General features: G+C 38.9%; 1 protein-coding gene across 3 annotated transcripts in view; it reads right to left on the minus strand.

Annotated features, from left to right (window-relative positions):
- mdfic (MyoD family inhibitor domain containing) overlaps positions 1 to 13230 on the minus strand; it is a 48374-nt gene extending 35144 nt beyond the window's left edge. For all 3 annotated transcript variants that reach the window (XR_014627052.1, XM_084406733.1, XM_084406732.1), the window contains exons 1-3: positions 12911 to 13230; positions 12496 to 12643; positions 10505 to 10639 (exon numbers count right to left, since the gene is read on the minus strand). Coding sequence is in view for 2 of the 3 variants with exons in the window: in XM_084406733.1 (XP_084262859.1) it covers positions 10505 to 10639; positions 12496 to 12577 (217 nt within the window). In the remaining variant the exon portion in view is untranslated. The remainder of the gene's footprint in view (positions 1 to 10504; positions 10640 to 12495; positions 12644 to 12910) is intronic.
- Positions 13231 to 13563: the final 333 nt, after the last annotated feature.

Below are 13563 nucleotides of genomic sequence, written 5' to 3' on the forward strand. Positions count from 1 at the left end.
ATAATCATCTGATTTTGACCAGAAACACTTCAACCCGAACAAAATTAATAACCTTTATAGCATTTATTTTAATTATGAAATGCAAAACAGGAAAAGTTTTACTCTAGTACATTTTCAAGTAAGAAACAAACCAGGAAATGTGTGTTCGGCAAACAGTACAAGTGACTCATGTTGTTGCATTATGCCCTGTAAAAATTTAAATAAATATTCTGGCTCCTATTCCAATTCCAGTTAACGATTATGGTTTATTAATCATCCAATTATCAATATTTTTAAGTCATTTTAAGGAAGAAAGAATTTGGGAGGGGTTTGGAGAGGACATGCAATTACCCGTTCACATTTAAGCTGGCTCAGACTACTACTGGTGTTTTAGGGCGATTTATCCTGATTTACCCCTCCCGCCAATCTGAGAAAAAAAAATCTTCTCCAGGACCTTGGTTGGCTAAGATGTTTGGCCCTAATGTGAGGCGCTTCCAGATCAAATCTTAAACCTCCCGATCTGCTCACAGACACATCGGGAGCTGCCCTGATAATATCAAACATGTTTGATATTCAGGATTTTAAACCGGGATTATTATGACTACGATTACATCAGTACTTTCACAATAGCCAATGAGAAACAAGTTTGCTAGGAGACGGAGGTGAATGCGAAAAAAGGCGACTGTGAAACAAGCTGCTTTATGGCTCTGTTGGACAGCAGAGATGGCTTGTGGAAAAGTGGCAACAAAACGACTGCCTGTATAATGTGTCTTCTATGGACAAAGAGAAGAGCTGGGGAGAAATAGTGTCCGTTTTGAACATACTGGGTAAGTGTAGAAAATTGCTAGCGCTATAAGCTAACATGCTGACGGTGTTACCAAACAACGGTAAACATTTTATCCCTTGAGGCTGTGCGCAATGCAACCAGATTTCATAATCGGTAAGGATTTTAAAACTCCTGTAGTCTGAGCCCAGATTTAGTGCATCAAGGAACCGGTATTGAATAAGAACCACTTCACAATTCCCAACCCTAACCCCCTTTGATCCATAACCTGAATACAGTCTACCTCAAACCTAGGCCCACGTGAGACAGAAACCCAGTACTTGCAGTCTTCATACAAGTAACAAACGTGAGGAGGTGGTCATAGCCTGAACCGAGAGGCTTTATATGATGCAACAGTAGTGATGGCAAAGTGAGCAAGTGACACTAGTGTGCATTCAGCTCTGCTGGGAGTCTTATTGTACTCTCTTTCAGGATACGCACCTCATGTTTATTGGGCTCCTTTGAATTATTCATCATTTTCCTGCATTTTTAGATTTTTTTTTTTCTACCTTATTCTTGCTTTTTGCAGAGATCTCAGCATTCTGTCTGGTGTGTTGTAAGGTAGAGAGCCTGAATTTCCCAATGAAATCTCAGTGAAATTAGTTCTCTTAATTACTTTGTTCTTTTGGTGGGAGGTCCACACTGACTGTGCTATTATTGTTAACAAGAGAAGAAATCCAGCCCACCTTTTATAACATCATATCATCATTCACTGACGCGAATGTAAAATTACAATTAAAAACAGGCCACGGCCAATTGTCAAACACATGTAAAGAGTCAAGAGGATACTCTATTGGCTATCAAGATGTTTCCTTTGTTTAACTATGATTCAATTATTTTAAGCAAATTTTACAATCCGTATCCACAAATTGTGGGGTAGTTGTCAGCAAAGCTCAGGGCTGGTGACTAGAAGATTGCTGGTCAGTGATGTTATTGTTAAGAAACTATTTAAAAAACGTTTTTGTTAATTGAAATGAAGCTGAAATAAAGTAAAATATAAATGTTAGATGAAACACTTCAACTTAAAATTATGCAACATTTCTAGTTTTCGTGTAGGTTTAAGTACTAAAATTACAAAAACTGATATAAAAAATAAATATATGCTAAACAAAAAGCGCATAAAATGACTAAAACCAACTAAAATTAAAATACAAACTGAAAGTATAAAATGTTGATGGAAGTTCAAGTAGTGAGAGTTCAAAACGAGTAGTTTTTGCAGCTCAGTTTCAATAATGTTCTGATGTTACTCCAGGAGTCGCTACTCCATGAATTTACTGTAAGATGCTTTAGATAAATGATTACTGAATCTTCACCTTTTTACATTTTTTGGCACATCAACAGCCTTCAAGGTCACAAAATCCTCAATACAAAAGTTTCCATTGTCACTGCCTGCTTGGTAACTACCTTAAGCACAGGGAAAGTCGAGCTTTTAAAATGTATGAAAGCAACAGCAGTTAGAAGAAAGCAATAATTTATTAACTGGTGTTTGTACATCAGGATAGCCCACCCGGAGCAGCCTGGTGTTAAGTGTCTTGCTCTAGGGCACAACGCTGATGGTTTATGGATCCCACCCCTTGAAGTGTTTTGAACCAGACCTGATCTTTAAACACAACACTACATTTGCCTTCTGCTTCGCCAGACAGCCTCAAAAGCGGCCCAGTCAAGGAACACGTTGCACATGCATCTTGCAATACATTGCTAGAACAACAGAACAGAGAATGTTGCGGGCATTTGGTGCACACTGATAGGATCGCATGGGCCCGACGAAAGCCCAAAGGCCGACGCAACCCAAAAGTAAAGTTACCCCTGCATAAAATATAAATGTTGCTTTCAACCCAAGGCATGATAGGTGATAAAAATTGAATAGCCGCACTAAGCGTAAAAACAAGTATTGTCTCGCAAACGGTGATTGTACACAAGCTGACAGGTCGCATTAAAACACCATGTTATGGTGAGGAATGGAAGGAGGGGGAAAAAAGAAAACAGTTCAAATTGGTCTTCTAACCGCTCTGCTTCCAACATATCAACAACTGTTGAGAGTGTACATTTGTAGTTGAATAATACATGGTATTCCTCTACACACGCTGTCAAACACATCACAGGCAAACAGGGGGTGAGTGCTTCTTGACTGTCTAAGCAGCATCCCAATTTGGTCCCCTGGATCTGACAGCCTCAAATATCCTGGGAGCATTTTTAAAAGGCCAGTGTTTGATGGATTCATGAAGAACACACAAATATAATTGCCATTTGTCACCGCACGTTCGGCGCACACCCCACACTGGGACGGCGGGCCGGGACGCCCAGGAGAGACGCCGTGCCACCGTGGAGTCGCTCTCTATGTAAAACTGTGGATAAACACCCCTTTGCCTCGGTGTCACAGAAAATAGCTCCGCTGGAAGAATTCGAAATTGTACCCCAAAGACATGGAAGCAGAGCACGGCGGACCTCCCAAGAACGAATATGTATGAACGTCAATGGCATGGAGCGGCATAAACAAGACGGCGAAAATTCGGTCAAGCAGGAGAGATGTCGGAAAGGAGGTGCGACGGGGCAGGATGTTCCCTCATTTGCGCTGATCTCTATGGAGACTGAAAGGTAAAGAGAGAGAGAGAGAGAAGAGAGAGAGAGAAAAGAGAGAGAGAGAGAGAAAGAGAAAGAGAGAGAAAAGTAGGTCCCTGTATTTTTGCGGCTCGAGGCCTTTTAATATTTCATCCTGAGAGTGGAGCTGTTTGCTGTGCCCCATTAGGACGCCCATCAAACGGAACATACATTAATTCACTTGTCAACTCATGTCATCCAGCTAAACAGCCCCCATCCATTTCTTATCATCATCTGCTAATGGCTAACAATCATTACCTGTACAAAAGAGTTGGTCGGTGAAAATATGCAAAGCACTGCGATGGTGAAAAACCGCTATCTTAAGTTGAAATGGTCAAGTTAGTGGAAATTCTCTTTAAACGGCTTGATCTTTTGTAGGTTTATTTGATGTAGGGGAAAAGTTACATAGATTACGTTTTATTACAAATGATCAAATCTGTGGACAGCTCATTTTGAACCTCATACTGAACCTACACAGTATATACACACAGTATGAGTTATATATATATATATATATATATATATATATATATATATATATATATATATATATATGTATATATGTATATATATATATATATATATATATATATATATATATATGTATATATATATATATATGTATATATATATATATATATATATATATATATATATATATATATATATATATACACACATATATATATATATATATATATATATATATATATATATATATATATATATATATATATATATATATATATATATACACATATATATATATATATATATATATGAAAATACAGTTTGTATAAATAAAGACGTCCACATATATAAGGACATCAATATATAAATAAAGGATGTCTTTCAAAATGACATTTTGAGAATGATAAAAATTTTATTTTAAATTTACTTTTTAAAATTTTCAATAATATTACTATGAATAAAAGATGAAGCAAAAAAAAAAAAAAAAAAAACATTCTTTGAAAATCCATAAAAAAGATTAAAAAATAATCCAGGCTAGGGTTGCTGCATTAGAATTTGTTTAGCTTTGTGTATATAATATGAATGCAACACAAATAGCTGTTTAATGCTCCATGGGCCAGTCTCTCTGATTGAAATGCTAATTTGCAAATGTGCACTGACCTACCAGGAGAGTTCCCACCATCTCCCAAAACAGCCCGGGGTGGCATTTCTCCTAACAAACACCTATGGCAAGCTTACACCTTTCAATCCAAAGCAATATACTCTTTCAGTTGAAATGATGTCCCCGTATTTATAGAAACAAAACCATGGGAATTTGGTTGGAGGGGAGGAAGTAGAATGAATATTATTAAAAAAGGACTGTGACAGAAAAAAAAAAAAAAACCTTCAGCATTTTAAAAATCGTTTACTACTTGACCTTCCGACTCTGTGGCAAGGTCTTACTTCCCGAGAAGAGAAGTAAAGAATTAAAATTTTCACTTAGCTGATCTATTGCCTGAGCTGGATCCATTATGTACCTTCCAAATAAAGTGTAAAACGAAAGGTGCAAATTGCACAAAGGTGTCTGGTACACCCCGAACTTTCTTGATTATTGTCTCATGCACAACAGTTATCTATATTTTTTAGTTAGCTTATTTAAACTTTTGTCCAATTGTGTCTTTAATACATTTATTTGAGACTACGGTGTGTCTTGATCACAGTAATTGCCCTGTTCTTTGAAGCCGCCCCAAATGTCACATGCCAGAACTATTTTAACTCCATTACAGCACCTCCTCCGGTTTGCTGGCACCCTACAATATCTAATTTCTGAGAGACACCGTAGCTCACATCTTATTTTATACTCATTTCTAGCAGAAGATGAATAGGTAGTCACTATTACTCAGCTTTTTTTGTGCTACAGCACACTTTTAATTCTTTCTGACAATCATTTAAATTTGGCTGTTCGAATGAAACCTGCCGTAGAGATGTGACACCTGAGAAGGCGTTTAATATTCCAGGGCTACCCTCTTTCGCAGTCATTCACTGTCTGTCCCGCTCTCACTCGGCTATTCTTTTACTCCATCTCTCTGTAACAATGACAAGCCGAGCCAGGCGTCTGGGATTTACTAATTTCAAATTTAGTAATTTGGCTGCTGATTGAGTGGAAAAAAATAACCCCTTCGGACCTTGTTCTGCTTAATTACATTTTATAAGGCAGCCGGCAACTCCAAAGACAAGGAGAGAGATTGTGAAGGCTTAAGCTTTTCATCTATTATACTCCTATTTCAAATCTGCATTTGCAGTATGTGGCATGCTAGCCATCAAAATCATTAAAACCCAACCAGAAAACCTTATGATAGTGTGGAGCAGACACAATCCATCTGAAGTGGGGATATGCTAAACTACATATTTTTAAATTGATACTAATCGATTAACTAATCTTAAGGATGTTTCGCATTAAGTTGGTTTTCGGATTACCCTGACTCTGATTAGACATTTCACCATACACTTCAAATGGATTTCCTACATTAGGCACATTTTGTGCTCAAACAACATCAAGATGCACTTTTTTAAAAGTTTGATCTACATAATCTGGATAAACTATTAAAAAAAAAGATAAATTAGTCAACCACTGTGACCATCCCTAGAATCAAGGTATTTTTTGTTTCCATTTAGAAAACATCCAAAACAACTCATCTCTGAAAATAGGACTCATGAGGTTGCCGTTGCTAGCACAATGCTCTACTGATTGAGCAACAGGAGCTTGTGGTTGTTGCTGCTAAAGTAGGCCGAAACTGTGTTTTTTATACTTTCACCTTGTTTCGAAACCTGAAACAACATTCAAGCAATCCATATCTGCACCTCCTTCCCTTCCATCCGTTTCCATCACGGTGGAATGGAAGAATCCCATAAACGCAGAGGTTCTACACAAACGCGGTTATAAAACGCACATCTTGCACAGATTTAGCCGTTTTACACAGCTACCACATTTTCTCGAAAGATCAATTATGACGTGACTCAGACCGAGCCTGAGGGAGCTGCCAGACTTCATACGTCGAGTGCTCCACCCTGCCTCCTGACAACTGCAAACAAAAAACCCCAGCAACACAGATGTGAGGAGTCTGGGGGTGTGTTTTCTGTTTCAGTTACATCGGTGACTCAATGATTCCACCAATCTCAAAAAAACATCAGTAAAATAATCCTTGCATAAGGATCAAGAGGCAGCAGGCATCTCTTGGAGGACTTACAGAACGAGGCCTTACAGAGGGACTCCAGGGGCAACTAAAGCCAGCCAGGAGAGTTTATTAAAAATATATATATATATATATATCTATGGACAAGGTTCCTTTATTTGCTCCGTTTCAATCTCAGCATTAACTGCACTAATGTGACAGCTGTGGGTCACTGGACTCTGTCTTCGGGGTGCCAATCAAGACCTTAAGCCCGGGAATCAGGCTTAAGGACAGGGGTGCTCGTCTGTTTCTGAGAGGCTTTTTAAAGGGAGATGGCCATATCGATTTTAGCCGTGGCAGGGAGCACTGTCTGAATGGAGTCAGTCGGTGGCTCCCCGGTCACCCCCCAGTGATCAGAGGCCTGACGGAATGACCTAGCAGAGGTGCGGTGAACCTGCAAACATGCAGGGCAGGATGGGAGCACATCACGAGAGATCACTGTAATAGAAAAGGGGTTTAACCTTAATGTTGAAGCCAAAACCCTGTTAGAGGGCCAGTAATCCCTCCCGCTCAACTCTCATTTCAAGTGCTTTTCTGTCTGGAAAAGGCAGCGTTGTGTTGGGGTTGCTGCAGCGAGAGCGTTCACGCTCTCGAAGATGCAGCGCTGTGCCGTTAATCAAAGCGTGGGCCTCAAATCTACATCTTATTAACAGACAGACTCCACTTTCCAATCTATTATTCCTTGCATAGTTCAAACCCCAGCGCCGTTTCCCATAATGCCCACCCTGCGAAAGAAATAACACCGAGCTGATGGTCAATGAGTACAATCAGAAATGCTAATGGTGTGCTAAACCTATAGCTCACAGATGTGTAGATCACCTCTTATCCGAGGTCATTTAAATACATTTTACACTCATAAATCTGCAGAGCCCTAAAAGGGATTCGGCACTTTGCGAGGACGCTAATTGAAATGCTGGGCATTTTTACATATGAAATATGTCTACACCAAGACAATGAGGAAATAATTAGCACAGAGGTAGAATCACAATGGCCATTTTAATCAACCCCTGCGCTAGCATTTCACCCTATTTATTCCAGTTTTGATTCCATGACCCACGGCTAAGTAATCACTTGAAAATTACTCCTGTGTTCTAATGGGCTCTTGCTTCGGAGGAACACGCGGTCTGAAAAATTAGCATCTTGAATCAATCAACTCTTTACGCCCAAAATGATTGAAATAAAGGCACTCTTCAAAAGTGAATGCAGGTGAAATGCATGTGTACTCTCTTAGAAGCAATGATTTGAGTTTGAGGATTAACAGCAAAGCTAAATTATGAACGTCAACAATAAATACCTGATCCTGATCCTAATGTAACCCTTGAGTGAGAGCACAAAAATTCCAGACATAACGCAGAGGCGTTGTCATCGTACAGAATGATATACATAAAAAATGACTGACGTTCAAGTGAATTATTCAGTGATTAAACACCTCTTGATCATTACATCATTACCCTGAAATTCTTACAGGCCAGAACAAGTCTTTCTGTCGTTCAGCTGTGAGGCTCGCCACATCCCACACATATGAGACTGAATGTGTAATGCGTTTGTTCTTTCTGTCTCTACTGGACTGTCTTTTTGAAGCCTAATAGAGAAGTATGCGATTAAAAATGACACCGATAACTCAAGCGGAGTATATTCAACCATAGTCCATTTTTATCTGCCCATGTAAGTCAACGGACAGTGCTGAATAAGTGCGATTCATCTTTAGACAGTGAATTCTGCTAGCAAATTAAAATGGAAATATATTATAATAATAATAAAAAAGATAAACTGTTGTAAAGTGGCCAGTCAAGTTGATTTCCTATCGATTTCCCGCTCTAGACTCTAAATATCACATCATATTTCCCAATCCAATTAGTGCACTGCCTTACAGCCCTGCTCTATCCATACTTGGCCAGACAGCCCCTTATACTGTACATGGTATAGTCGCATATTGTAGAGCCTTATGCAGATATCCAATCACTTGTAATTATTTGAGATCAGAAGTCAAACGTGGACCAAGCTACTCGGGGTCGCTAAGATTTTTTAAGTCTATTATGCTCACCAAGGCTGCATTTATTTGAACAAAAAGTACTGTTGTGAAATATTAATAGAGTTTAAAAGATTTCAGCCTTTCTCTGACGAGGTTCATGTTGTAAACACAGTGCAGCGCTTCCGGGTTCTACGTCAGAACGCTGGCTCAGTATTGGCCGGCTCCTGCGTAAGCACCACACACACACACACGTGTCATAGTGCTCACGTGAACAGCGTTGGAGACTGACAAGAAGAGAAGAAATGGTTGAATAAAGTCGTTTCTTTTGTGCACAAAAAGTATTCTCGTCGCTTCATAACATTAAGGTTGAACAACTGTAGTCACATGGACTAACGATGTCTTTACTACCTTTCTGGGTCTTGAAAGTGGTTATGACGTTGCTGTCAGAAAGCTCTCGGATTTCATCAAAAACATCTCAATTTTTGTTCCGAAGATGAACGAAGGTCTTACGGGTTTGGAAAGACATGAGGGTGAGTAAATAATGACAGAATTTTCATTTTTGGGTGAACTAACCCTTTAATTTGAAATAGAAATGTTAACTGTTACTTTTGATCAATTGAATGTGTTCTAGCTGAATAAATGCATTAAATAAAAAGTTGATAGGGGAGAATTCTTTTGTGGGAAACTTGCATCTTCTGTGAGTTTCTTGCACGGTCCACCAGATTTCTACACAAGAGACTGTGGGAAGTAGGTGTGTCAGGACTTTTTCCCCCTCCAAAAACAAGTGGTGAGAATTTTCCAAACACATCCTTTGTTTCAAATCTTTGTTTCCCTAATTATTTCCAACCGACCTAAGTAGTGATGAGTGAGATTTTCCATCACTCCTCATCCATTTGACATCATTTGCCTAAAACAATGCCCTGACTTAGTTCCACAACTGAGCTGATCCACCATTGATTTCACAAATGCGGAGGAACAACCTCCAAGATGTTATCAAGCTCAACATTTTTAGGGTACACAAACCCATATGAGCAGAACAAGAAAAGTCTCTATGATGCAACTCCATGCTTTACCAGGTAAGAGAGATACTATTTCAGTACATTCTAGTGCTCAGCCGTGATTTCCAGATCCAGGCCAACCAAGGCCAAACCTCAATGGGATATCCTTGCTCACTAAGCTTTCAAGACTTTGGCAGGAGAACAACTGAAAGTAACAACTTCACTGCAACAGAAATACGCTGGTTCAAATCCAGTAGGCCTACATTTTCTTTTAATCAACACTTCACTAAAACTAATGCTTAGTAGACTCCGTGCTACTGCACCTATAGCATTATCTTACCAATGAAAATAACAAAGCAAAGCGCTTACATACTGCACATACAGATTGCGCATTATCATAATCTCAAATCAAAGCTACACCCAAAGGCAAAGAATATCAGCGCAGCAGTAAATAATAAAATCAATTATCATCACAGTAAACGTTTTAAAATCACATCAGTGTTTTCCAGATGGAAGCTTCAGTTTTCAGTAGCGCAGAACTGTAGAAAATGCTGACAAAGGTTGATGTCAGTTGATAATCCAAATGAGATTGGATCACAAACCCTTTGAAGTTTATGGTAAAGTATAGACTGGTAACAAGTTAAATGCTTTATATGGAAACAGATCAGTTTCATATATACATCACTGACTGATAAAAAAAAAAAAAAAGGGTCAAGACTAGATATTTCAGATTGGATAAAACTGTTAAGAGAACCGTTTTTTTCTGTCGACATGGCATCTGCTACACTGCATTGGTTATAGAAAGTGAAAGCTATGAATCATACTCAGTCGAGCGGGCAACATTTGCCACAAATATGCAAAAACAACAGTTACTGGAGTCTAGCCAATGATGTCAAGCATGTTTGATTAACATGTGTTTGTAGACATGACTAACACATTTGTCAGCACTTACTTCTAACAAGACCATCATGGCTGTGGTTCTCCCCTGTCACGTGACCCTGCTCGTCTGAAGCGTGATCTCCTGGTATCGGAGTTTGGGATGTTTCCGTAGCATCTGAGGATTCATCAGAGCAGCTGTTGCATTTATCTGGACACAAAAAAAAAAAAGTCATATTTTAAATCTCAGAATTTTACGTTACTTCATACCTGCCAGAAGCCAAGCATGCAAAAGGCCAATATTGACTCGCCTAAGCCTCAAGAATAGAAAGACGAGCTCTAATTTGCCAGATAAAAAAGATTCCTTTGGTGAACAGTTGCAAAACCGTGTGGGCGGATCAGGTAGGCCCAGGCCAGAACTCTGGATCTCATTTTCTCGATTCTGCTCCCGGGTACACAACACCTGCCAAGGTTTTTACAGCTATAAAGAGCGCATTCATCTAAATTGGAAAATGGATGTGGGCAAAACCTGCCTGATAGGCATACAAAAAGATAGGCAACCTTTAAACGCAGCACTTAAACTTATTCAGCTCCCAGTTCCATCGAGTAAACGAGACGGTATGGTTCTCCGATTCGTGCTATTTGTGGCGGCCCTCGATGTGGCCACACATGTACAGAGGCAGCAGGCAACTGCTCATTTATTTAGTATTGTCAAAGCAGTTCTGTTGCACAAACCTGTACTTTTCCATCACTCAAGTGCATTCTGGGGAAAAAGCATGTGACTCAGCAAACAGAAGCTTGTTTTCACTTTTGGCGAGCATAGAGTGTTTGGTTTAGTTCGGTTTTTTTTTTTTTTTTACAGCCCTCGTTACAGCGTATTATGGGACAAGATCAATACAATACAGTAGCTCTAGATACAGAGATTGATATCACTTCATCTGGGCTTGAGGCTGATGAATGGAAACCCTTTATTCCAGCCATGACTCCTCAAATGCACATACAGTACCAGAAGCCTTGTGATGCATCGCTGTATTTAGTGATTACAGTTTGAAATAAATTGCTCTATTCTCTAAGCATACACAGTCCCCGGGGAGGGAAATCCAGTCTTAACGGAGAGACTTTGAAGGCCCTACAAAAATCCATTTGTCACCGGAGCCTGTGATTGCTTACTTTGTCCTACTTTGCCATTTTTTGACAGTGCTATAATGATGCTTGGTATAAATAGGATGGTTAACGGTTCAGTGCCTAAGAAAAAAAAAGAAGAAGAGGGGGGCCAAGCTTATTTTACATGTGATAATCTCACAAGCAACTAGAAAGTTAATTAAAAACTATAATTGGCAGTGGTTCCTGCTAATAGTTACCAAGGCGCTCCTTCAATCTTTATTGGAAAATAATGAAAACATTATCATGCCTACTGGCGCAACATACATATGGGGAATCTGTTTGCTAGTTGCCATTTATGCCAGTCAGTTACTGGTGGGACACCAGGTAAAAATCAAGAGATAAATCAAATAAGTCAACATTATTAATGATTGTCAATAAGGTCATTCAGCAAATATTTTCAATTGCCTGAAATAAATCACAGTGGATGTGGTCAAGAGATTGAACATGTTAAAAAATAATTAAAAAAGAAAACCGCTGTAAAGATTTTAAATGCAGCACACATATTTGCTATACATTCAAAATCAGTGTCACATTTTTGCAGATGATCTGTCACAGTTTTAAGTCAAGCACAATGACTAATTGTTTTCAAAGACCTAAAATTAAGTCAAGTGCAATGACTAACTGTATTCAAAGACCTAAAATTAAGTCAAGTCAAGTGCAATGACTAACTGTTTTCAAAGACCTAAAATGATCAAACTGAGCTTTAATTGTTTAGAGGCACATTCATGGAATCAATAGAAATAAAAATTCCCACTTTTTCCATAGACCATCCGACTACTAGCCAATACAAACATACAAATCAACATTTTATGCTACAAAATATGCATTAAACACTAATTAGTCAGTGTCATCCATGGTATACAACTGAATCTGAATCTCAGAAATAGTAAATCAATCTCTTACCTCTTTTTGACAGAAGTTGGTTTGTCTCCTGCTTGTTTGGCCCTTCAGGCCCCTCCGGAGGTAAAATAGTCTCCGAGGACATGAGCCAGATGTTTAGATACTAAACACACCCAAAAACAACACTGCCCCACGCAATTAGCCCTCAAACCTGTAAGATAACAACAAACTATTATTATAAAATCAATCGCTGTATTCACTGCGGCAAAGTAAACAGACGCGACCAATATATTTCCTATGGAGTGACGTCATCCAGCGAAAAGACGTTAAACTCGGTGGAAAGTTTTTCTTAGGTTTGTTCTTCTCTAACGAAACTCAAAATGTCGCAAACACACTCCTAAGTATCTTATCAACTCGTTAAGTCAATATTATTTGTTTGCCAAGCATGTAACAGATCATTTCAAAGTTGGTTGATTACCTTTCAAACATGTCAACAGAGAAACTGCTTTATTTGCATCCTTTCTTCCGGCAAAACCGGCGTGCCGTTAGGAAAAGTTTCCTTAATACCCTGCTTAGAATCAAAACTCCGTAAAAACTATCAGATACCTCCCCAAAATAGTCCAAAAAATCCCTGTCAAGCAGATGCAGACGTTGGATAATGAGTTTGTGCGCGAGAGTCCCGCGCGCTCGAGCTCCTGCTCCTGGAGAAACTTTGAGCTGAAACATTTTCATCACATCCGGATTCCGATGATCACAACCAGCTGCATTCATACATTCAGATGTTCCAGCCGAGACTGTGTGAATTGTTCGTGAAGTGAGACTATTTATAAAAGAGTATGTCTGTCTGTCTCTCAGACTTGCAGGGGTGTTGTTTACCTAAGATCTGAAGGAGCATGTCAGATTGACTTCTGTTGTTCCCAAAAATGTGCTTTTGAAAGCGTCAGTTGTTGATGTAGCCTAAATATTTATAACATTTCGTGTTTTTTTTTGCTATTAAAAATATTACCAGACTCGGCAATTGCCTGCTATCAAATTAATAAATAGGCATACATAGCTTGCCTTACATGCATAAATCGCTTCTTCTATTGTAAAGTTTTCTATTGGGTCTAATACTGAGCCATGTCTGACCCT

Source organism: Rutilus rutilus (assembly GCF_951802725.1).
Source record: "Rutilus rutilus genome assembly, chromosome: 4".
Classification (NCBI taxonomy): Eukaryota; Metazoa; Chordata; class Actinopteri; order Cypriniformes; family Leuciscidae; genus Rutilus; species Rutilus rutilus.